This window comes from Sarcophilus harrisii, chromosome 5, assembly GCF_902635505.1.
Source record: "Sarcophilus harrisii chromosome 5, mSarHar1.11, whole genome shotgun sequence".
Classification (NCBI taxonomy): Eukaryota; Metazoa; Chordata; class Mammalia; order Dasyuromorphia; family Dasyuridae; genus Sarcophilus; species Sarcophilus harrisii.
The window spans coordinates 201,743,983-201,769,707 of record NC_045430.1 but is presented as its reverse complement, the minus strand read 5'-3'; the positions used below and the strand labels follow the sequence as shown (position 1 = coordinate 201,769,707).

The window sequence follows — 25,725 nt, the reverse complement described above, 5'->3', positions numbered from 1 at the left end:
CTCCTTGTGAATCAATCCAGGTCACCTCTACTAACACTGAGTGGTTCCCCAAAATCTGTTCTAGACTCTCTTCTCCCTCTATACCATCTCATATGGCCATCTCACCAGCGACCACGGATTCAAAGATCACCTCTATGCATATGATTCCCAAATCTATATACTCTTCTGACCTCTAGAACTCAAACCAAATGTCCCATAGATATCTCAAACTCAAAATGTCCATTACAGAACTCATTGATTTTTTCCCAAACCTTTCTTTCTTCTAAACTTTTCTGTCTCCCCTATAGAAAGCAACACCATTATTCTAATCCCCCAGGTATGTAAACTTAGTGTTATCCTTCATTCCTCCCTCAGTCTCACCCTATATGTATAATCTGTTGCCAAATCTTATTTCTCTCTTCTATATTTTTTCTTATCCCTATTCACTCAGGTATAGAAGCTCTTTACTTCATACCTGCACTTTTGCTTTCTGGTTGATTTCCCTGCCTTAAGTGCTTCTCCCGATTCAATTAACCCTCCATAAGTGACTAAAGAGCATATCTAACCATGTCACCATCAGTCCCATTCAAGAAACTCCAGTGGGTTCTTCATTACTCCTAGAATCCACTATAGAACACTATTTAGGATTTAAAGCCCTTCACAACTTGGCATTTTCCAACTTTTCCAGTTCTCTCTACATATTCTGCAATGCAGTTACATTGGTCTCTTTATCTCTTGCACAAAATATTCCATCTCCTAACTATGCAGTTTCACTGTCTCCTATGCCTAAAATCTCTTCTCATCTCATCTTGTCATTTTTCTAAAGTCCCTCAAGACTCAATTCAAATCCCACTTTCTGTAAAAGCCTTCTCCCATCCCCCCTCCACTACTGTTAGCAGTGCCTTCTAAATAATCCTGTATTATCATAATATATTTTATATATGTTAATTGGGATGTTGTTTTCCCTATTAAAATGCTCTTCAAAGCAGAGATCATGACTTTTTGCCTTTCTTTGCATTCCAATCCTTAGCAAGGTACCTGGCACATAGTATTTAATAAATGCATATTGTCTAGCTAATAAAATAACATTCTCACTTATCAGTTTCTTATGGTCTTGGCTAGTTTGACTCATTTCCTTAGAGGTTGATCAGCAGGCCCCTGGCAAAAATAATAAAATTAAGTCATTTTCGGAACCTGAAAAGCTCAAGAACTGACACTGGGCTCATGGCAACTCTCTCAAGTTTCAGATGCCCCTCAAAACTCTTCCTGAAACTACATTTCTGAGTTGAAGATAGCTTTGTCTGCTTTGCAATTTTTCTGAATAAAAATTATATTATGTACTTCAGAAAAAGTGGACATTGTTACATGTAGTGTGGTAGTGGGGCAAAGGACACTGGACTTTGACTAAGGACCTGATTCTACCATCTATTTTTTGTGTAACCTTAGATAAATCACTTCTCTGTGCCTCAGTTTTTTTTGTTTATAAAACCAGGGGTTGCACTAGATGATCTCTAAGGCTTCTTGCAGTTCTAAATCAATAATCTTTCACCAGAAATTACTCCCTTCATCTTATGAAAAATGTTTCCCAAAAAATCTTCCAAATAAATAGCACTTTGCTCCCATCTAAGTATTTTGTAGTAGAAAGAATACTGGTTTTGGAGTTAGAAAACCTGGGCTTTCATGGGCAGTTTTGGGAAAATCATGTCACTTGTATGTGTCTCAGTTTCTTTGTCTGTCAAAATAAATGCAGGATTAAAGTCTCCTCCAATTCTAGATTCTATGATTCTATGATTCTATGAACTAGGACCCGAGTGGGACAAGTTCCAAGAGAGATGGAAAATAGTTTCTCTAATAGGTCATCTAGAATCCCCTGAAGTGACCTTTGTAAATGTCGATTGTGCATTTCTGGATTTAAAAGGGTAAAAAAGCAAAGGGCAAAAATGTAGAAGAGAATGAGTGTGAGTAAACTTTCCAAAGGTTTGGACCCTTCCCCCTCTGCCCCACCCCTACCTTCCCTCGATCTTCCAATTCTTCCCCCCTTCCTCAGCAGTGTTAGAGGAAGGATCCTTCTTCATAATCTCAAGGTAAACCATGAGAGCTTTCAATATAAATCCCTGTTTGGAAAGTACTCCACTTACTCTCATCCTCATCGACCTCATGCAACATAATTATGCTGAAAGCTATTTTAGGAGCTTTTTGCCAAATGTCTTTTGACCCAAATGACAGAAATAGATCTGTCCACTGCCATTGTGCTCTGTTTGCAAGCAAATCCTTGGACTGAGAATCTTAGCTGGGCCATTTTGTGGCATGGAATAGATAAAGATTGATTATTGTACAGAGGGACAAAGATACACAGGTGGAAGGATACTTTGGTAATTCCGGGTACTAGGTTTTCCCAAACACAGTTTTCAAGGGTAAATTTGGAGAACTATAAAATTTGCTTTGAGAGCCAAGACAGTAGCAGTTCCTCTAATGCAAAGGTGAAGCTCTCCTCCCCCATTCTAGAAAATTTGCAGGGGTCCTCAAACTACGGCCGCAGGCCAGATGCAGCATCTGAGAACATTTATCCCCCTCACCCACAACTAGGAAGTTTCTTTATTTAAAGGCCCACAAAACAAAGTTTTTGTTTTTACTATAGTTCGGCCCTCCAACGGTCTGAGCGACAGTGAGCTGGCCCCCTATTTAAAAAGTTTGAGGATCCCTGGAAGGTTTCACCCCCCCCCCTTACCCCCCCCCCCCCACACACACACTTAAAATGCTGGAATAATACTGGTCCAGAGCCTTGGAACACCACTACTGAGAGGTAGTGTACAATCCCTGGAGTAGTGTGCATAAATGTAGTATTTTTGTAAATCCTTGAGGAATTAGAATAACTGAAAATCATAGCCCAGACTACTAGATCTGGTGACCACTAGATGAGGGAGGGCAGCCCCTTGGGGAAAGCTGCCAGGATTCAAGGCAAAAGGCAACAGCTCTACCCAACTCTTTCAACACTGCTAAGTAAAACTCCAGAGTAATTTGTATTATCTAAGTACTAGCTGCCAGGGACCACTAACAGGAGTCTAAAGGAATATATCTACTTCAATCTAAAGGAAAAGAAGAAAGTAAATAAAGACTTTGGCCTAAGGAAACTTTTCTGTGCTGGCTGGGTATGGTTATGAGCTTGACTAATAAAAGAGTAAAATAATCCTAGGTATGGACAATGGAGGAAGGGGGGGGGGGGTGAACATTCATGGGTGAATGTACAGGTGATATAGATCACCAAAAGCACTATATCAAGTGACAAACATACCACCTTCTAGCCCACAGCACTCCAGTGTTCTATCTGAACCAGTTTTAAATGTAATTGTAAAATATTTTTAAAAATATAATAAAATAGAGATGTTTAATATATGATTTTCTAAGTCAACAGGGGCCTACAGGGATCCTTATGTACAGTTTAGTGGCCTTATTTCTATTTAAATTTGGCACCATATGTAGTACATAATCTGAAAAAAATTATTCATAAAAATGTTAAAAGTTCAATTCAATTCAATAAACATTTATTGAGTCCTGCCGTGTGCCAGGCACTGAACTAAGTGCTAAAATGAGAGTCCAGATTTATTTTCCAATAACTGAGTATGCAGAGTACCATATGTCTGCTGGGAGGCAGAAGTAAGCAATCCTGGGATTCAGAATTTGCCACAAATAATATATAGCTCACATTTATATGGTGTTTTTTACTTTATGTGGTTTGATTTCCCCAAATAATACTATGAGATAGGTAATAAAGGTAACACTAATCTTATTTTAAAGATGAAGAAACAGAAAAAAGAAAGAGGAATGGCCCAAAGCTGCTATGGACTTACAGGAACCTAAGTTCATGATTATGGAGGGCTTCAATCATCATTCTCCTGAGTTTATTCCCCCCCTTTGAGTTTATCCTGAGAACACCTGACTGATTCATTTTTTGCTCTCTTTTAGGGATATTTACTTTCTTCCTGCAAGCAGCTGAGATTACCAGGTCATTTGAACATATCAGAAATAGAAAGAGGAATAGTAATAGGAAGTGTGCTCCACACCAAACCCACAGACTTCCTCTACTGCTGTTCAGGTCACAGGCTGCAAAATTTCTCAAATACTCGTGGGTTAGGTAAGTTGCTATGGCAGGTGTTGGGGACAGTTTAGTTAGACTGCCTCTGTCTCAGCCTTAACCACTTCCTATCCTGGTGCCCTGGCTTTCCTGTAGCTAGCTCCCAGTCAGGCACTTATGTTCATTAGCCCTTCACTACCATCACCTGTAACATCTGTCTACTTGCCTCAGGCACCCCCAGTTACTCATTTTTCAGCCATAGTATCAACCCAGTACCAGCTGGCTAGCGGCTTCTCTCATTGCCAACATCTGGAATCCTTTTCTTTCTTTGTTATGAATTTTCCTACAAGTAATCATCCCTTAGTGCTATTCTGGGCATGCACTTTGAGTCCATAGCATTATGGAAAATCGAGTCATGGTGTGATAGAATTATAATTTTAGAGAGGAAGAAGAATTTAGTCATTATTTAATTAATCCCCAACCCTCATTTTACAAAAGCTCATAGAAGTAATAAGTGATAGTGTTAAGATTCAATCAAGTACTCTGTTACAACACCTTTCCCTATCAATACATGGATTCTTTCACTTTCTTTCCCACTTTTGAATGAGGAAAAGGAAGAAAAGCTCACACATGCTTGCTGCCACAGAACTCTAATATAGTTCCTACTATAGTCTTTTGCACTACACTAATGTATTCAAAACGAATAAGTAAGAGCAAGTTATTGAACTGACCAAACCCTAGACTTGTGGTAGCAATCTGTAAATCAGAGCTTCTTAAACTTTTTTTTCTCACAACCTCTTTTTGCCCAAGAAATTTTTATCTGATCCCAGTTATATACCTATATAAAACAGGAACACAAATCAAACATTTATAGATAATATACCATAATTTTGTGACACCCATGTTCAGTTAGGAGACCCCTCAGGGATTGCAGCCCACAGTTTAAGAAACTGAGCTATAAATGAAGAAACCAAACTTCTGTACTTAGATAGAAAACGGTATCTTTCAGATGATACCCTTTGTCAAGCTATATTCTGAATTTATACTTGCCCTGGTAATTAGGATGCCCAATGGGTAGATGCTACTGCTCTCATAGTTCTAGGGGTAAACCCGAGGCTGGGTTTCTAATATGATCACTCACAAGCCATGACCAATGTGTTTCCCATCGGTAATCACTTACACTTAATTATTATTATTATTTTAAAGACATTTATTAAGGTGGTATAGGAAGAATAGTGATATAAAACATTCCCCTAAAGTCTGGGGCACTCTCTCTCACAAGTACACATAAGACAATGGGGAAATGGGCACTAACTGTCCATTGGAACTGGCCTGGTCTCTCTGATGACATGATTAATGGAGAGATGGGAGCAATGATTGTAACATTCCCCTGAGGCTCACTCTCTGCTCCTCCCCCAGCCTTTACGGACCTCTAGTCCTAGAGCTAAGGTTTTTTTTTGTTGTTGTTTTAACCACATCAGGGAGCTGGATTCCTCCACCTGCTGACTAACCCTGTCATGAGCTGAGCTTGGCTGAAATTTCTTCAGTCATCGAAAGCCAACCAGAGTTTAGTCTCTATTTAATCAATAAGCTATTCCCTGCTAGATCCAATCAAAGAGATTCATACTTTGTAAAGAAATGATCAGGAATCCACTGTAACTTTACACCTATAAAATTCAGTCAAACTCTTCCATCTTTTCTAATACGTTAATTGAGGTGGAAGTATAAAACATCCCGACTCCACCTTTTTTATAACAGAAGCCTATTCTAGCAACATTGGAAGGGGTCATCTGGTTCAAACCATATCTGAACAGGAATCCTCTTTATAACCTTGCTGACTAAAGTTGCTTGGAACCTCTATAATAGTTGACTCAGCAAAGGTATCCATTCCCAATCAGTGCTGCTCTCATGGCCACTATCCTTAGCAAATAAAGGAAAGTAATTGTTGGGATTACTCCTTCCTTTATTTAGCAAACAGATGCCCCACAGTGGTACAAAGCTGCCAGCTTTAGCCTGTTTGCTGAATCTGACATTCTTCAAAACTGCAAAGTTCCTCTTCGTTTCCAGAGATGGATGATATACTTGTTTATTCACTAGGAAAATAAGTAGCCAGGAAAAAAAAAACAGCATTTGGGAGATTATCACATATTTTACATTCTCATGCTCACTTTTGCTTCAGAATCACTGGGGGAGTTCCTATTCCTTGGGTCTGTTATACAATCAGGACTGTTGATCAACAAGATCAACAGTCCTGATCAGGATGGGTGGAAATCTGAGACAAAAAAGGATAAGATCCTATACAGCAAACCCCAAGGAAAGTTAATGACAGAGCCAGGAAAACACCACAGGCTAGCAATAAGCTGTCTCCCATCCTCCCTACCTCCTGCCCTCAATATTAATAGTTCAATTTACATAGAGGAAGGTAGGCTATCAGGAGGGTTGTGCAAGTAATCAAAGCTTAAGCAAGGGGAAAAATGACCCTGGAATCTGACTCTTAGTTCAGTGTTCCAGTGATTAGATAACACTCCCTCCATTTGGGTAAGAGGGTATTATATCAAGTGGTTTATCAAAGAGTACATACCTTGTGTGTGTGGATTGGGGTTGAGGGTTGTTATTTTAATTTGTTAGTTTTTTTTTTTTCTCACTAAGTGGCTCTTTGTGAGTACCTTAATTCCCTCAGGATTTTTTGTCAAGGAAACTTGATGCCACAGACGTCTCCCTAATTCCATTTCCCAAGCAGCAATATTGAAGAGATCAGACAAATTATTACCTGCTCAGGGTCATCCATGAATGACCACTGGATTAGAGCATTATTCAGTTGTTAAGAAATTTTCTCTATAATTGTCATTCAATAGGTAAGGCAAAGTGAGCCAAAAATATTTGAGAGAGCAGATTTGTTGCTCGAGAGGAGAAAGAAGGAAACAAGAACTTATTAAGTGCCTACTATGTGCCGGGTACTATGCTAAATGCTTTACAAATACTTTATTTGGTCCTCATCCAGGTCTGGGAGGTAGACACTATTAGGATCCTCATTTATAGTTGAGGAAACTTGAGACAGGTTAAGTGACTTGTTTACTGTCACACAGCTAATAAGGGTCTGAGGCTACATCTGACTCAGATCTTCCTAACTTTGGGCTCAGCCTTCTAGCAATGCCACCAGATGCCTCTAGGACTTGAACCAATGGGTAGAAGTTACCAAAAAGCACATTTCTGTTTCATATGAAAAATATTTTAAACCAATTCAACAATGAATTCTGCATCTTCTGACTAGAAATATTCAAGAAAACTTCAGAGATTCCTGCTTTAGGTGGGAGGTCATAGGGTCATTGGTTTTAGCTATGAAAAGGATATTAGAGATCATCTAATCCATACCCCTCATCCAATTCAATTCAACAAACATTTATTGAGCACCTACTGTTTGACAGGCACTATTGGAACTTGGAGATACAAAGGTTAAAAACAAAACAGTTTTTGTCTTCACAGAGCTTTTAAAAATGACAACATACATATAGATGAATCTACATAAAAAATCAGTTAGAAATAACAGGAAAGGTCTCAAGTGGGATATGGCTGAGCTTTGCTTTGAAGAAAGCTAGGGATTTTACAAAATTATAGTGGGGGAGATCTTGCAGACAGGGGGAATGATCTGTGTTGAAACTTACAGATGGGAGAAAAGATATCACATACTAGAAGAATTAGCAAGGAAGCCAACTGGGCTGGATTATAGAACTCATGACTGGGAGTAACAGGTCGATTTAAAAAATATAGGTTGGAGTTAGATTTTTTCATGTCTTTAAAGGCCAAACAGAGGAATATGTATTTTATCCTAAAGGCAAGAGGAAGATACCAAAGCTTTTTGAGCTCCAAAGGGAAACAACATTATTCTTTACAAATATCAATTAACCAACTGTGTGGAGAACAAATTAGAGAAGGGAGTACATGGAAGAAATTACCCAAGTCCATCTGGAAGGTGATGAGGGGCCAAGATCTGTGTGAGTGGAAAGAAAGGAAGAAATGTTGTAGGGACAGAATCACCAGTACTTGATTTGGATACAGCAGGGTGGGAGGGTGGGAGGGTAAGAGGGAATATGAAGAGTGAAGAATGATTGAGGCCAGGAACCTTAGTGACATTTACGGAAGAGGAAGCAAAAGCTTGGGGAGATGAAGAAATTTGTCTAAAGTAAGACCAAAAATACATAGCAAAGCCTAGGGGGAAAACGTAGTTAATTGAAGTTGTTTCTGGTCTTTATTGACATAGTAATAGAGCTAAGTCAGTGATAGTAGTTCTTAATTCCTTTGCATTGTCCAAGACCTAAAGTCTAATATTAGAATTCATATCTTCGCCAAGGTGGAGCCCAGGTACCCATATCTTTACCTTGCTCCTATTACTTTCCCACCCCAGACTCTAGTTTAACCAAGTGAGAATAGATAAATGCCTCTAAAATCCCTTGCAAATCAAAGATTCTGAATCCACAAGGTAAATTTCAGTTCTGATACTATGAATACACCTCCCATCTCAAAATCTTCTCAAGTTATCACTGTCTAGATAGATGAATCTCATTACCATGGGAGCCACCTGCAGGAACACTCAGCACTATGAGCCTACCCATCAGGGACACTTGAGATTCTTTGGAAATCTGAAATAAAAAGGATTACCTCTAACTTTAGTCACTTATTCATCCTCTGTATTTTTTTTTTATTATTTTTATTATTTAATAGCCTTTTATTTACAGGATATATACATGGGTAACTTTACAGCATTAACAATTGCCAAACCTCTTGTTCCAATTTTTCACCTCTTACCCCCCCACCCCCTCCCCTAGATGGCAGGATGACCAGTAGATGTTAAATATATTAAAATATAAATTAGATACACAATAAGTATACCTGACCAAAAACGTTATTTTGCTGTACAAAAAGAATCAGACTCTGAAATATTGTACAATTAGCTTGTGAAGGAAATCAAAAATGCAGGTGTGCATAAATATAGGGATTGGGAATTCAATGTAATGGTTTTTAGTCATCTCCCAGAGTTCTTTTTCTGGGTATAGCTAGTTCAGTTCATTACTGCTCCATTAGAAATGATTTGGTTGATCTCGTTGCTGAGGATGGCCTGATCCATCAGAACTGGTCATCATATAGTATTGTTGTTGAAGTATATAATGATCTCCTGGTCCTGCTCATTTCACTCAGCATCAGTTCATGTAAGTCTCTCCAGGCCTTTCTGAAATTATCCTGTTGGTCATTTCTTACAGAACAGTAATATTCCATAATTTTCATATACCACAATTTATTCAACCATTCTCCAACTGATGGACATCCATTCAGTTTCCAGTTTTTAGCCGCTACAAAAAGGGCTGCCAAAAACATTCGTGCACATACAGGTCCCTTTCCCTTCTTTATAATCTCTTTGGGATATAATCCCAGTAGTAACACTGCTGGATCAAAGGATATGCACAGTTTGATAACTTTTTGAGCATAGTTCCAAACTACTCTCCAAAATGGTTATAGGTTACCTGTATGACCTTGGATAAGTTCATTCCTTATGCCTCAGTTTCTTCATCTGGAAAAAGAGGACATAAGATTATTTAGCCTCCAGAAGAGCACTCATTTGCATAGCATAAGTTGGTTTCCTAGGATTTTTAGCTTTGAGTCCTCATTGGATGTCTGATTTATAAAGGATAGAATCATTGGTTCTAAAAGATTATAAAGATAAGGCTTGGAGTATGATCCCTTCCTTACTTCTTCACCTAGAGACAGACCTGTTGAATTTTATCAAATTCCTTCCTTACCCCCTAATCAAGTGAATAGTTCTTACAGGTAACTGGAGAAAGTAGGATGCTTCTTTACTCCTTAGACCATCAGTATTCTTATTTGGGCACTCTTTAGAAATACAGTTTTCTAAACTATCAATGCTGCCAATTCAATGCTGGAAGGATCCTGAGAGTGGAGCTGCCATATATAAATTAAAGCATAAATGATAAATACAAAGTTGGAGGAAGGTTGGCACTATTAATTTGAGAAAGGAGTAGGAATAGAGTCTTTGTTTTTGTTTTTTATTTATTTTAATAGCCTTTTATTTACAGGTTATATGTATGGGTAACTTTACAGCATTGACAATTGCCAAACCTCTTGTTCCAATTTTTCCCCTCCTTCTCCCCACCCCCTCCCCCAGATGGCAGGATGACCAGTAGATGTTAAATATATTAAAATATAAAGGAATAGAGTCTTTGAAGAGCTGGCAATTGAGATTAAGTCTTAAAGGAAGCCATGAAGCAACTAGAAGTGAGAGCACACGAGAAACAGCCAGTGCAAAGGCACATAATAATAATAATGATAATACCTAACATTTCTGCAGCTATGTGCAGAGCCACTGTGCTAAAAGCCTTACAAATATCATCTCATTTGATCCTCATAACCAGTAGCATCAAATTCAAGCCACTAAACCCTACATAAGGATCCCTGCAGGCCACATATTAACATATATTAATCTGTTACATTGCATTTCTATTTATTTTGTTAAGTATTTCCCCATTACTGGGGAATCCTGTTCTACAGTAGGGCATGTCCCATTTTTTGATACCTCTGCTTACAACAATCCTGGAAGATAGCTGCTATGATTATCTCCATTTTACAGATAAGGAAACTGAGGTAAACAGAAGTAAACTAATTTGTCCAGGGTCACAGCTAGTAAGTGACTGAGACTGCATCTGAACTTAAGTCTTCCTGATTTCAGGCCTCGAGGTTTGTCTACTGTGTCCCTTAATCACCTAATAAGTTAAGTGATAAAATTTATTTCATGAGGAATAGTAGGATATTATGGCTGGATTACAGAGTATAGGGACACAGACAGAATGTTAAGAAGATTGAAAAAAAGCAGAAAGTAGCCAGGATGTGATAAATTTTAAATACAAAAAGAGCCCGTGTGTGTGTGTGTCTGTGTGTCTGTGTGTATGTAATTGTTGTTTTGTTTTTTCATTCATGTCTAACTCTTTGTGATCCCATTTTGGGGTTTCTCTGCAAAGATAATGGAATGGTTTATCCAGCTCATTTTATAGATGAGGATAATGAGTCATACAACATTAGATAACTTGCCCAGGGTTACACAGTTGATAAATAAGGTTACACTTGAACTCAGGTCTTTTTTTTTTTTTTTTTTTTTGCTATAATTCATTTATATTATAGCTTTTTATTTACAAGATATATGCATGGGTAATTTTCCAGCAATGACAGTTGAAACTCAGGTCTTTTTGACTTCTATTTACTGTACTACCTAGCTGTCATATAGATACATGTATATTTTATTCAACATTCATTCAACAATTACCAATTACATTTAAATTTTTAAAACTTTTTTAAAAATTGTGAATTCTAGGTTCTCTGCCTCATAACCATCCCCTCTACTCCTCGAGAAGTCAAGTAATATGATATGGATTATACATGTGAAGTCATGTAAAACATATGCCATGTTGCAAAAGAAAACATACACACTCACAAACAAGAAAAATAAAGTTTAAAAAAGTATGCTTCTGATGAAAAATCCTATCTATACTGAGAGAAGGAACTGATGGAGTCTGAATACAGATTGAAACATTCTCTACTTCTCTCTTTCTCTTTTTTTAACTTAATTTTTCTTGAAGGTTTTAATTTTCATTAGGATGGAAAATCTATGTTTGCTTCCACAACTTGACTTTTATGGAAATGTTTTGCACAACTTCATATGTTATTTCTTAATGGTGGGTGAGGATAAGGAAGAGAACATAGAACTAAAAAATCTTAAAAACAAATGTAAAAAATTATTTTGAATGGAACTAAGAAGAATGTTAAATAAATAAATATTTTAAAAAGCATGCTTCAATTTTCACTTACAATTAATCAATTCTTTGGAGGTGGATAGCATTTTTCAGCATAGGTTCTTTGTAATGTCTTGTTTAGATCATTGTTTTCATCTCTCACAATTGATCACTGTTACAATATTGCTGTAACTATGTATAATGTTCTCTCAGTTCTGCTTACCTTACCTTGTATCAGTTTGTAATAGACTCCCCAGGTTTTTCTGAAAGCATGTTGCTCATTATTTCTTAAAACACAATCATATACCACAATTTCTAATTCTTTGACACCATTTAAAGAGCTACAATAAATATTTTTGTACATATAGATCCTTTTCCCCTTTTCTTTGATCCCTTTGGGATACAGACTTAGTAGTGGCTTTAATGTGTCAAAGGGTCTGTACAGTTTTGTAGCAATTTGGACATAATTCTAAATTGTTCTCCAAAATCACTGGATCACTTCACAATTGTACTATTAGTGTTCCTACTTTTCCCCATTCCTCTAAGATTTATCATTTTTCTTTTCTGTCATGTTAACCAATCTGATAGACATGAGGTACTACCCTAGAGTTGTTTTCATTTGGACTTCTCTGATCAGTAGTCATTTAGGGCATTTTTATATTAATTTGTTATTATTATATATTATATATTATTGTATATTTTATTCAATATATAATTATGTATTAATAGTTATTAATGGCTATAATTTTTTCCTCTGAAAACTGCCTGTTCATATTCTTTGGCCATTTTTTCACTTGAATAATGGATCATAAAGGACTTTTAAAATTAGTTTCTGGAGGTAATAGAGAGCTTATTGAGTTGGAGTCAGGAGAGTTGTACATGACATGATTAGACCCAAACTTTAGGAAAATCACTTTGGTGGATGCTACATGGGAGAAAATTCATCAAAACAAACTGAGAAGAAGGGATCAGTCAAGAGAGAGTGCAGGGTTACCAAAAATCCCATGGATCTGAGTGAATTCAAAAGGAGAAAGTGGGCAACTGTCAGATGTTCCAGAAGATTCAAGAAAGCAAAGGATCAAGAAGAGGTTATTAGATTTTACAATTGAGAGATCATTATTTACCCTTGGAGACTGCAGTTTCAATTGAATGAAGCTGAAAGCTAGACTAATGAGAATTAGAAGAGACTAAGTGGAGCCCTCATTATGGATATTGTTTCCAAGGAGTTTAAATGAAAAGGGAAGAAGATAGAGGTTGGTAGTTGGTGGGCATGGTAGGATCTGATGATTAATGATGTTTTGTATATCAGCATTTTTATATATTGTATATTTGTATTTTGTGTAATTTATATTTGTATATTTTTACTATCTAGGTATATTGTATATTTTTAGATCAGGATATTTTGTATAGATTTGATTTTAGTTCTATTTATTACCTTTAAAAAAAAACCCTCTAAGTATGTCTTTTTCTATTTTAACTTTGTGAATCTGTGTACTTGTAATGTTCTCCATGGAAGGAAGACAGATAATGGCATTTCCATATTATTGAAGTGGGGTCAATAAACCAGAAAAACATATTCAGGCCATTTGGGGGAGGGGAGTGAGAGGTGAGGATCATTTGACATAAAAGTTGATGAGTGATTCTAACACTTCAGCACTATATATACCTGTGATTTCATTTCCACCAATACAGAATGAAACTCCCCTGAGCATCAATTGCTGTAAATTAAAAAAAAAAATTATCACCAGGCAGCCACCATCCCTTTCTGCACCTGAAACTCTACTGGTTCTTAGATGGTAGACACTGTTGCCAGGATAGTATTTGGAAGTCTTTCAAGCTGTCTGTTGGGCTGGAGCTTCTCCCCTGCTGACACAGTCATGGAATACCTGAGATACTCCCTGATGAGCCAGGGAGTAAAATTTTCATGGAGGACTGAGAAAATAAAATGTTTATAGAAACCAATTTAGCAAATCAATGGAGCCACTTCTAAACAAAGCCTTACTTATTAGGCCAGGATCCAAGCAAAAATGTGACATAGGGAAACTTTGGGACCTATATGTTTTTATAATTCAGTGGCTCCTCTTCCCTATCATCCCTCTCTACTTTCACATTTTTCCTACCTTCCCTCAAATTAAAAGTTACTTTCAAGAAAAGCTCAAGTAAGCGTGCTCACCTTGGAGTATAAACAACTGACAATTACTTAAAATGTATATTTCCCTCCCCCATCTCATTTTAAAGATCAAAGACTTAAAGAGATAGGACTTTTACTATGGAATTTCAGGACCAAGCCAAGGAGGGTAATTGAGATCATCTTAGTATTTTACTTAAGGCATAATAATCCCCTCCACAGCACAGGGACTCTTTTTCTTTGGGGAAGGATACTTACTTATTTAAGAAGAGCTAGGTAGATCAGTAGGTAAAACCCTGGACCTGAAGTCAGGGAGACAGAGTTCCAATATGGCCTCAGATACTTACTATCTGTATGACACTGGGTAAGTCACTCAACTCTGTTTGCCTCAATTTCCTCATCTGAAAAATGAGCTGGACAAGGAAATAGCAAACCACTTTGCCAAAAAAGAAAAAAATAAACAAATCCCAAAGGGATTTGACTGAACAACAATACTTCCCAAATGAAAGGGTAACTAGATGGTTGAATGATGGGCTGTGAAGCAGGAGGACATGAATTCAAATTTAAACTCACACTTTATTATATGTGTGACTCTGGGCAAGTCACTTGCCTTAAACCATGGAGAAGGAAATAGCAAACCACCCCAATATCTTTGCTAGGAATGAATGGTCCAAAAGTCAGGCACATTTTGGACAATAATTTCCCCAACTGATTGTATGAGTGGAATGTTAACCCATTATGCCCAAGGTCAAAGCAAAAGAAGTTTTCACAAAGGCACTCAGATTTCCATCAAGCTATCCCTATCTCTGCTTCCTTTCCTGGCCAAATTTTTAAAGTATATACATTTCCTTTATCTTTTCCAACATTTAACATACTTCAATACCTTACTTTTTAGTTTCTATCCCACACTCTACTAAAACTGTCCTTCCTTTTTCTTCCACATGACAGCCTCTTATTGATCAAATACAATAGGCTTCTTTTTTTAATGTGTTAGGGTTGAGGATCTTTAATATTTCACTCTCTTGACCAATGGTTCTTCAATATTATTTCCCACTCTTGGCTTCTGAGAATCTGCTCTCTCTCGATTTTCCTGCCTCTATGTCTTCCTTTAGTCTATCATACCTCTTTTGAGCCTTAATAATTATTGCCTAAGATTCTGTGCTTAACTTTCTTCCCTGACCATGTCCCCTTAGATTCCTGATATTCACTTATCACCTCTAGACAGAAGATTCCCAAATCTACACACATAGTCTTTAGCTAACCTCTAAATGCACTTCAGCATCTTTATCTGGGTGTTTCACAGGTACTCAAACTCAATGTGCTCCAAAGTGAACTCATCAACTCCCTCCAAAACCTCCCCAAACTTGCCTAATTTTTTTAAAATTTTATTATAGTAACTTTTTATTGACAGAATCCATGCCAGGGTAATTTTTTTTTTTTTACAACATTATCCCTTGCACTCACTTCTGTTCCGATTTTTCCCTCCCACCCTCCATCCCCTCCCCTAGATGGCAAGCAGTCCTATATATGTTGAATATGTCCTAGTATGCCTAATTTTGTTGATGTCATCACCTTCCTCCCAGTTATGGAGGTTAAGATCTGGGAGTCATCTTTAACTCTTCTCTAATACTTATTCCACACATTTAGTCAGGTGCCAAATTCTCCCAATTCTTTGTTCCAGTATCAACACAGGGTATGCTAGAAATCTGTGAAGGGTTTTAAAAGTGAAATAGATGTTTTTTTATTTGATCCTGGAGATAATGGGTAGCCACTGGAGTTAAGTGAATGGGGGATGGTAGTATCAGACCAGTGCTTTGGGAGGTGGGAATAATGTACAATTAAATTGGAAAAGTAGATTAGGGTCAGGTTGTACAGGCCTCGAAAAGCTAAATTTGATTCTAGAGGTAATGGGGACCAAATGGAGTTTCTCGAGTTAGATGGCAAAATTAGCTCTGAGGTTAAGAAAACCACTTGGGCCAGTGTGTAGGATGAACTAGAGTGATAAGATATTTATATCAAGGAGAACAATTAGGAGGCTGCTGAAATAATCTAGTTAAACAGTTGATGAACATCTGAACTTAAGTGGTAGCTGTGCATATGTGTGAGATGATTTGTGGGTGAAAACGGCAGAATTTGGTAACTGATTGCTATGAGAGACAAAGGTGAATTGATGATAATGCTAAGGTTATAAACTAGGAGACTGGAAAAATGGTGGTACCTTCAACAAGGGGTGAGTTTGGGGGTAAATTCAATTTTGGACCCTGAGTCTGTGATGTTTCTTGGACATTGTTTGAAATGTCCAATAGGTAATAAGTAATGGGTGATTGAAACTCAGAGAAAAGACTGTGCTTGACTATATAGATCTATAAGTTAAGAGATGACAATTGAATCCATGGGGAGCTTGGAGTTTAGAGAGAAGAATGGAAAGAGAGAAGAAGCCCTAGAACATCCACAGGCACTATATGATGTTTGCCAAGAGTGATGGCTTTTCATGATGAGAAACTATGCTCTAGCTTTTCATGACAAGAGACTATGCAGGTAGAGAATGATCAACAATGTGCAGTCAAGAATGAAGGGGATAGAGAAAAGATCAAATCTGGCAATTAAGGAATCACTGGTAACCTTGGAGACAGCAATTTCTATTGAATTGTGAAATTAGGAGCCAGCTGTTTCCTTTTCTGGACCAGGTTAGGTGTTTATTATTTCTTGCTTCCTCCCCGATCTCTGCCAGCAGTCTCTTCTTTATCATTCAAAGTAACATTCCCTGCCTTACTCTCCAATCTTCCTTTGTCACTCTCTTGCTCAAACACTTTATATACTGCTGCCAGTGGGATATAATACAAACCCTTTGGCCTGAAATTTAAAGCCCTCCACAACTGGGCTCCTTTCCAATTGTATTATACCCTACTTCTCTTCACACACAAGTTCTAGCCAACTGGGCTCTTAGCTATTCTATGCCTTTCTCAGTTCATCCCCTATACCTGTAATTTATTTTCTCTTTGATCAATCCCTAATCAAGGGTTACTTCCTCTAGAAAGCCTACTCTGATTCCCTTCTGCTGAAAGTCATAGTCATGGAGAAGCAGGTTGTCCCTTTTCGTCCCAATTAATTTTACTGTCTCATCATGATTCTTCATATGCATGCTCCTTGTGTTATGAGCTCTAGAGGAAGGACAAGTTTATGTCTTTGTTTTTTTTGTTTTTGTTTTTTTAATTTTCTCATCTTTGCGTGGACAGCATCATGGAGAAGAATAAATTGGACTGGAATCCAGACTGACCCTTCCAGTGTACATAGTATAAACATACATATAATTATCCCCCTGAACATCAATATATATGTTTGTGTGTATATACACACACATATATATGCATATACATACACATATAGTTATCCCTCCCAGCATCTATTTCCTTGCACAACATAGAGATAACTATTTATAATTGGGAGAAAAGCCCATTGTTAAACAAGCAATCGAGTGTGAGCAATTTAATTTTTATTTGTCTGCTTATCTTCAATACTTTACACTAGGCAAGTCCTTTTTAAATGTCTTTTTAACTGAATTAGAAATATAGAGTAGAAAACAAGCTTCTAAAGCAGTATCCGATTCTTACAATGTCTGAGGACTGCTAATGCTTGACCTTTGTGGACCATCGATATTGGGGAAGCTGAAAGCTAGGCTCCAAAGGCTACCTATATTGAGGAAGTATCAGCATTGTGAATGAATCCAAATGTTTCTCCTCCCATGCCTGCAATATCGTCACCCAAAGGGATACCGTTTAGGGAGCGCGCTATTTATTTCTGAATGTCGTCTTTTACATCGATGAATGAAGACACTGCAGACTTGGCTTCCAAAGCCTTCGTGATGACGGGGTGACCTTTGGGGAGGGGGGTAAACATCCCCCCTCCCACAAGGTAGGGGGAGGGGGCTGGATTTGGAAGGTCGACTGCGCCAGGATGAATTTCAGAAGCAATGCGCCTCCTTCCCTCCCTCCTTCCAGTCCTTGTGCCTATTCAGGAGGGCACCCAGCACATCCGTGGTCTCGGTAAGTACTAAAGAAACACTGACACCTCCCCTCCCTCTCAGAACTCGGGAAGGAGCTGTGGGGAACGTTGCAGCCTAAGAAGCGGTAGCGGTTGCCGCAGTGTTGGCTTTGCCAACACGTGGCCCTCCCGGTCCTCCTTTTAGCAGCAACTGCCTAACCGAAGCCCTCGTACCCTTTTTGAGAGTCTCCCCGCCCTTTTCCCCGGGTCTGTTGGCTACTCCAGGGCTGAAGGGTGCCCGCTCGCACCGCATCTTTGCCCACAACACAGCGCCGGGATGGTCACGTCGTGATGGACGGATTGCGCAATTGCTGATGGACCTGGAAGACAGAAAAAGCAGAAAAACAACGCAAGAGCCCCAAGACTTGCTGTACTCAATTACAGCCGCAGTGGAAGCGCGGGTGCATTGGGGGAGAGGAAAATCACGTATTCGGGAATGGGGGGCATTCCAGAAAATTGGGTTTCTCTGCTACTTAGGGGAGGACTGCAGGTGGGAATGTGGGGAGCTCTGGGTTACTCTTAGTATTGTTGTTAGCAAGGTGTTGAGCTGGAGGCTGGGGGTTAGGGGTGGAGGTGGGGGGCGCGGAGAAAATAGTGTTTCTTCTCCACAGCTCCGGGTGCGGTAGTTTGCAGCTTGCAGAGAAAGAATGCAAGCCCACAATCAACTCTGCAGCCTTCTCGGGAGCAAAAGCACAGCCAGGGAGGGATCCTCGGCCGCCCTGACTGGGCTGCGTCCCTGTGGCGCCGGGCAGAAAAGCCACGACCTTGGGCTCGGAGGCTCCGGAGATGTGCCTGGAGGAAAGAGGCTGTCAGAGAGAAAGTTGCATTTTCTGCGCTGCACTTCCTGTAGCGCAGCCTGCAGTTTTCCAGCCAGATTGCCTGGGTTCGCTGGACGCACCCCCTCCTCTGCTCTAGAGCCCAGGGTTTGTGTCCATGGTTGCTGCGGCCCGCGTATTCTTTCCTTTGCTCGCTGCTTGTACCTGGGGTTACTGGTCGCAGGCGGATTGAGGAAAGAGCCCGCTTAGCTGGCACGGAGCAATTGCCCTGGGTCCCCCCTCTCCCCTGCAGCGTGAGAGTAGCCCTAGAGTCCCCGCGGCTGCCGGAACCCTTCTGCTTATAGCTAAGAGGTAGCCCAATTACGATGAGTATTTGCATTCGCACCTCCTCCTCTTCTTCTTCCTCCTCCTCCTCCTCCTTCCCCCTCCTGCCTGAGCAAGGAGGACGGACTCAATTCCAGGCACTGAACTGGTATTTATTTGCAAACTGTCTCGCTGTCGCCAGGATTTGGCAATTAAGGCACAGACGCTTGGGAGGAGCCTTTTCCAATTTTTTTTTTTTGGCACCTGTCTCCAGGAATCTGCTTTTGGAGTGGAGGGTGGGGGGTGGGTGGTGGCAAGGTGCAGAAAATGTAACTTTACTAGGGGGGAGAAAACTTTGTCACTTTGCAGGAGCCCGTAGGCATGTGCAACCTGGTGGAAGAGCTCCACGCGGGGCAGCATTTTCTTTGACTTTGTGCTTTGCTCCCGATGACCCTCGCGGGAGAAAGAGGACACTTGAACTCCACGGTGGTTCCTCATCGCCGCCACCTCGCGGGGTGACAGCAGCGGCGGCCAATTACCGCCCCCCCCCTCCCTACTCCCCGACACCTTCTGAAGTCCCCAGTAAGAACGCACTTGCCCCTGGGCGGAGGGGAAGCGAAGTCAGAAAGGGCGCTCACGGAGCCGGCCTCCCGCTGCAAGAGGAGCGGGCCGGGGGGGCCGTGGGGGGAAGCGGGGGGAGAAAGCTGCTTGCTGCTGGATTCCAGGAACAAGTCACCCGGAATTAACTTCTCGTTAAAGTTATGGGAAGTGCGGCCATGGACACCAAGAAGAAGAAAGATGTTTCTAGCCCCGGAGGGAGCAGCGGCAAGAAGAGCTCGGGCCAGAAGAGGCGATCGCTGCGGGTGCACATCCCAGTGAGTTCCCCCCCTCCTCCCTACCCCAAACCCCTCCTGCCTCGATCCCCCGGTGCCGTCCTGTCTCTCCCGCAGGGTGACGGCGAGCAAACAGTTAATGCCCAAGCCGGCGCGCGCCTAGGCGAGCGTGACCCTCGGAGGAGTCCGCTCCGCAGCCTCTGCAAGTGCCGAGGGCTGAACCCCGTCCCGAGCAGCTCCCGGCGCCCAGTCTGACTCTGAGGTTGCCGGGCCCAGGGCTCGGTCGGGTTGGTGGTGTCTGGTGGCGGAGGAGCAGATGCTCGGGGACAGCGCGCGGGCGGAAGCGTGCGCGAGCTTTGGGGTGCTTTGCGTGTGTGTTTGTTTTGTCGCCTGTGTACGAGTGTTGGGGGGGCGTCCGCGCCCCTACCTAGGGTGAGGTGCGTCGGGGGCGTTCTCGCCGGGGTGGCTAGCGGGTAGCTAGAAATGGCTGTGTCGGGACCGAGGGGTGTGGAAGGGAGAGGGCGCTCGTGGGAGGCTTTGAGGTTGTTTTGCAGAAGAGGGTTTTGGCTGCTCCCGAAGAGGAGGCGGAGGAGGAGAGGGCGGACGTGGGCCTGCGTACTGCGAGGGAGGGAGAGGTGGGGCAGTGGGTGGAGACGGGGAGGGCGAACTGTCCGGGCTGCGGGCGGCCTCCCCTGCCTGCCCTGCCCCTTTCTAACCTCTCGGGACTCCCTCCGGCCTTTCTGGGGAGCCTGAAGTTGAGGTGGTTGGGGCTTTCTCCTCCCCTATTCCCCCTCCCCTTTTGCCTTCCACTTCCATCAACTCTGCTTTAGGAGTTGCGTGGATAGCAAACGCGTGCTGGCGTCCACACCCTTCCCCCCTCTTCCTCCACTCCTCGACGTCGGCTTGATCGGACTTTGGTGTTATCGATTGCCTCTGGAAACTAGACTTTGTTCCATCCGGAGGTGAGGCCCTTGGGGCTGTGTGCCAGCGGGCTCGAACCCGTTAACCCCGAAGCCCCACTGTAGTGCGAAGGAAAGCTCCGCACCGGAGTTTTGATCTCCGTCATTATTAGTTCCAAGAGGAAGAGGGGCCCTTCAAATCTGGTCTCTTTTGAAGAGCATCGTAATGCAGACCCTAGAATTAAACGACCTTTGTCCATTCATTCGTGTCATCCTTCCCTCTCTCTCCCTCCTCCTCCCTCCCGCCCCCGTTAATGGAGTTCATCAGCGTCCTTTGGTTTGAACACCCAACCACTCACTCCCTTATGATTAAACCCTTCTGTAGCAAAGAGCAAAGAACTGGTACTCCAGATGTTAGTTTTGGTCGGGATACTTGGGGCAGCAAGAGATCATGACGCCACTGGACACCTTTCTCCTCACCTGGGCAGTGGCGGTGAATGGCCGATGAAAGCCATATTTCACCTTCCTGAGCTCCGTGGCAGCTGCGTGAACAGGTGTCCGTCCTGCAGTGACTTATGTGCAGGACAATTTAGCTATTGCTTATATTTGCTTTCTCTAGCATAAGATACTTGGTTTGCGGGCAATTGTAAATAAAAGTTTTTATATTGCAAACTGATTTTGCTGTAAGATGACAACTTTTACTGGAGAACACATAATAATTAGACTTTGAGCTCCTTCTTCCAAGTTCAGAGACCACATTTTCTCTTAAATGCACCACAGTCCCTACTATATTGATGACTATGTAGGAGATGCTTAATGAACTTTGGAGTGACAACTACACTACACTCTCTTGTGACAGAATTCTGTAGGACTATGAATGTAGAATGATCTAGATTCCTAGTGCACTATCCTGTCAAAAGAATCAAACTAGACATTGAAATATAAATAAAATTAGAACAATTTTTTTTTTTTGTAAACAGCACAAGGGCCTCATCTCCAGATCGAACAAAGGTCCCTAAGTCTCCCACAAGACCCATAACTACCAATGTTGAATTCCTAATATGTATAGTCCAACCATCGTTACATTTGGCAGGTCTTTTTTGGACTTGGAAATTTTTCAATTTGCCAATAATTTTTTTTCTTCCTCAGGTGCAAGTTAGATGTCGTTGGGATTGGGGGAAAGCCTTTAATTCATTAAGTTTTTATTGAGTGCTTTTAAGGCTTTCTGCTAGGCTTCAGAGATGTAAAGAAGACAATTTCTGTTATGAAAAATATCATATCTGATTCTTGCTTTCAAAAATCCTAAAATTTAGTTAGGAGTTTGGGTTTGAGTAGGTAAACTATAGAAAATAAAATTAGAAAGTCCTTGATTCAAAAAAAAAAAAAAAAAAAAAAAAGAAAGAAAAGAAAACCAAACAACCCTGCCTCTCCCTTTCTTTCCTCCTCTCCCCAAAGACCACATCCATATCAACTCTGAAAAATCCTATTTGGGAGGCCCTTGCTTGGTAAGCTAGATGCTATGGTGAATAAACCACCTGAATTAAAATCTGGCCTCAGGCACCTAACTAGTTGTATGACTTAGGTTCTCCAGCCTCAAATTCCCCAAGAAGAATCTATGCTCTTTGTGGACAGGGACCATTTTTGCTTTTATATTTCTGTCCTTAGCACTTAGCAAGGGATTGGCACAGAGTTAAATTTTTTTATTCAATGTTTTTCCCTTCGTTATGACATATTGAATTTGAGGTGATCATAGGCCATGTAGGTGATTATCTGCCTTCCCATCCATGTAATCACTAGACTTGATGAAGTAGGTAACTGCCTTAAGTGGGAGAATATCATTATCTAGAACACCAGTCCAGATATACTTATATCCCTAAAGATGTGCTTGATTATTTTAAGGCTTCAATCAGCATCAGCATCTTACTGTGGCTTTGTTTCAGTGTCAGTTTACCATATTCTTTCTGAGTAGGGCTTTGGAAGTATGAACAAATAGCTTGTACTCACACTGAAAATTCTTCCTTATCCCTTTTCCCACCAAGATTTTCATCTATATTTCATGGCAATTGATCCCCACCTCCAGTTATAAGAATTGGAGGAGAGAAGTTAAGTCATATGATGATTTTGGTTAAAAAAAAAACCAGCAAAACCCCTTAATCTTAGGTCCTTCTTAATTACCATTCTCCCTCCACAATGTCCTACATCTGGAATCTTTTTCTTTCTTTGTTATGACTTTTCCTACAAGTAGTCACCCCTTGGTGCTATTCTGGGCATGCACTTTGAGTCCATATGAGGGACTAGGAGAGGAAAATGCTAAGCAATGATGCATAATAAGCCTGGAGACATAAAGTTATGTTTTATTTATGACTGTCCTACATATGATGGAAATGAACTGAACTGAAGTCTGAGTTGAGGGAGGAGGGATAAGCCATTTGGCATAAAGGGAGAGGAGTTAGGAGGCCTGATTTTGCCCTTTTTTGGACCATTTTGAGTCATAGGAGTAAGAAACAGTATTTTGTATTACAAGCACTGGCCGTGGAGTTAGCCCTAGATTCAAATAATGGTCCCGAATCATGCCAGTTCTGTGGTCTTGGACAGCCACGTAAACTATCCAAATTTCAGTTGCTTAATCCATTGAAAAGGGGGAATAATAATAATAATAACAACAACAGCAATAGTAATAATGATACTTGAATTATCTATCCCAAAGGATTTTTGTGAGGTTATACCTGCAAAAGTGCAGTGGAACTAGAAAGTTTTATATAAATGTTTTAAACTCTTATTATCATTGTCCAAGTTGAGGCTGGAAGGTATCTTAGCTAGGGAGAAGTGAGAAAGGAAGAAGAAAAGAAAGGAAAAGAAGAGCATGGATGGAAGTACTATCCCTAGGATGTTTTGGGGTTCTGAAGTAGCTAGATTTTGGCTAATAGCTGTAGGCCTCTTTTTTTGCCCTTCATTCCCAATTCAGGCCTTCAATTGATAATATCTCAAATATATTTTAAGAGATGGTTTTCTTTCATGTGTACTTTTGGTGATGGGGATTGGGGAATAATTTTGAAGAATATTCCTGGTATAATAATCGTGCATTGGTTTTGGATGGGACAGGTTTGTTTGGCCAGAAAAAAATAGACCTTCACTATCTTGTTGCCTGTCTCTGAAGGCAGCTGTGCTGATTACGGCCAAAACTCATCATATTACAGTCTTATTGTTGTGGTTATTAATGACCGGGGCATCAGAACCTTGAGCAAGGAGACTGGGAGTAGGAGACTGAGTAGGGAGGGAGAGATTTTGAGAGAAGGGGCCAAGATGTCAGTCTGGAGGATGTTCAAGTGGAACCCAGATAGTTATGGATTGGTCAAGTTGCTCATTTCTGCACCTCAGGGCAGTGCTGACAGAATGCACAGGTCACTGTACCCACCTGGGACAGGTGTTCCAGAAAATCTGAATAGTCTCTGAAGGCAAAGGATAAAAATAGACCAAAGAACAGATGGCAGGTCAGGGAGTGTGGACGAGGTATAATATTGGTCCAGTCTGACAGGGGCAGACCATGGGGGTGTGCACCTACCGTCTCTCTCTAAAGTTTGCAGGTTTCTTGGAGCTGTGAATTCTGGCACTGTTTTGTGTTATGTAATGCAATGCTAACTCCTGCCCAAGTTGCTCCTCCATTGTTAAGAGTCCCAGAAAAAGAAGGGGACATTGACTGGGGCTGGGTAGGAGTGGAAGGCTCATGAACTGAATTATGGTTGGATACTGGAAATAAATATTTACTTCTAGCACTACCCAGCCCATTCTGGAAATGATTGAGATTACATTTGGAATGATCATGAAGGAAAATAGCTTCATGGAAGAAATCATGGTAATATCATTAGATTTGGCTGATCACATTTTTCTGCAGGCCCTCTCCTCCTGTCTGACACTTCATTCATGTTATGCACACAAAGTGTGGATGTGTCCCCAGAGCTTTGTCTTCTCCTATATAGGTTCACTTGGTGAGCTCCTCAGCTCTCACAGCTTCAGTTATCATCGCTAATCTGGATGATTCCCAGATTTCTCTTTCTAATCCTAGTCTTATCTCTTGAATTCTAGTCTCTCAACATTTTTTAAAGATACAGCTTGAACTGAATGTCCTGCAGATATCTCAAAGTCAGCACAACTAAGACAGAACTCTTTTATTTTTTCTCCCAGATTCTTCCAGACTTCCCTATTATTGTCAAGAGCACCAGCATCCTCCTAGCTAGCCAGGCCAGTCATTTTGGCACCCCTTGGCACTCCTTCATTTATTGCCCTACCCATCCGGTGTTGCAGCTCCTTGTTTCTCCTGTCACAGTATCTCTTGTATGCATCCTCGCTTGGCCACCACCCTGTTGCAGACATGTTTGGGGAGTTATCCCCTCTTAAATCTTTTTCTCTTGCAGTTCATCCTCCATTAAGCTGCTGAAGTGATTTTTCTACAACAAAAGCAACCACATCAATTCTAGTAGCTCTCTATTATCTCTAAGATCAAATAGAAAATCTCATTTAAAGCCCTTCTTAACCTAGCCCCTTCCTGCCTTTCCAACCTTTCTAAACTTTCCTTCCCTCCACATTGTCTATGATCCAGCTAATAATAATAATAATAAGTAGCATTTATATGGCAGCTAGGTAGCACAGTGCATAGAGTGCTGGTCTCTTCCTGAGTTCAGCATCAGTTCATGTAAGTCTCTCCAGGCCTCCCTGAAATCATTCTGCTGGTTGTTTCTTACAGAACGATCATATTCCACAACATTCATATACCATAACTTATTCAGCCATTCTCCAATTGATGCGCATCCACTCAGTTTCCAGTTTCTTGCCACTACAAACAGGGATGTCACAAATATATTTGCACATGTGGATCCCTTTCCCTCCTTTAAGATCTCTTTGGG

The 25,725-nt window shown here is 40.8% G+C and overlaps 1 protein-coding gene across 2 annotated transcripts in view; it reads left to right on the top strand.

Moving 5' to 3' along the window:
• The first annotated feature begins 17,764 nt into the window (after positions 1 to 17,764).
• The window catches only part of PRKAG2 (protein kinase AMP-activated non-catalytic subunit gamma 2), a 420,981-nt gene continuing 413,020 nt past the window's right edge, over positions 17,765 to 25,725 (top strand). Inside the window, exons 1-3 of one of the 2 annotated variants that reach the window (XM_031939458.1) lie at positions 17,765 to 18,015; positions 18,239 to 18,414; positions 18,625 to 19,967. In XM_031939458.1, the coding sequence (XP_031795318.1) occupies positions 19,854 to 19,967 (114 nt within the window). In that variant the 5' untranslated portion in view covers positions 17,765 to 18,015; positions 18,239 to 18,414; positions 18,625 to 19,853. Of the gene's footprint in view, positions 18,016 to 18,158; positions 18,415 to 18,624; positions 19,968 to 25,725 lie in introns of both variants that reach the window. The other variant, XM_031939457.1, reaches the window with a different exon arrangement.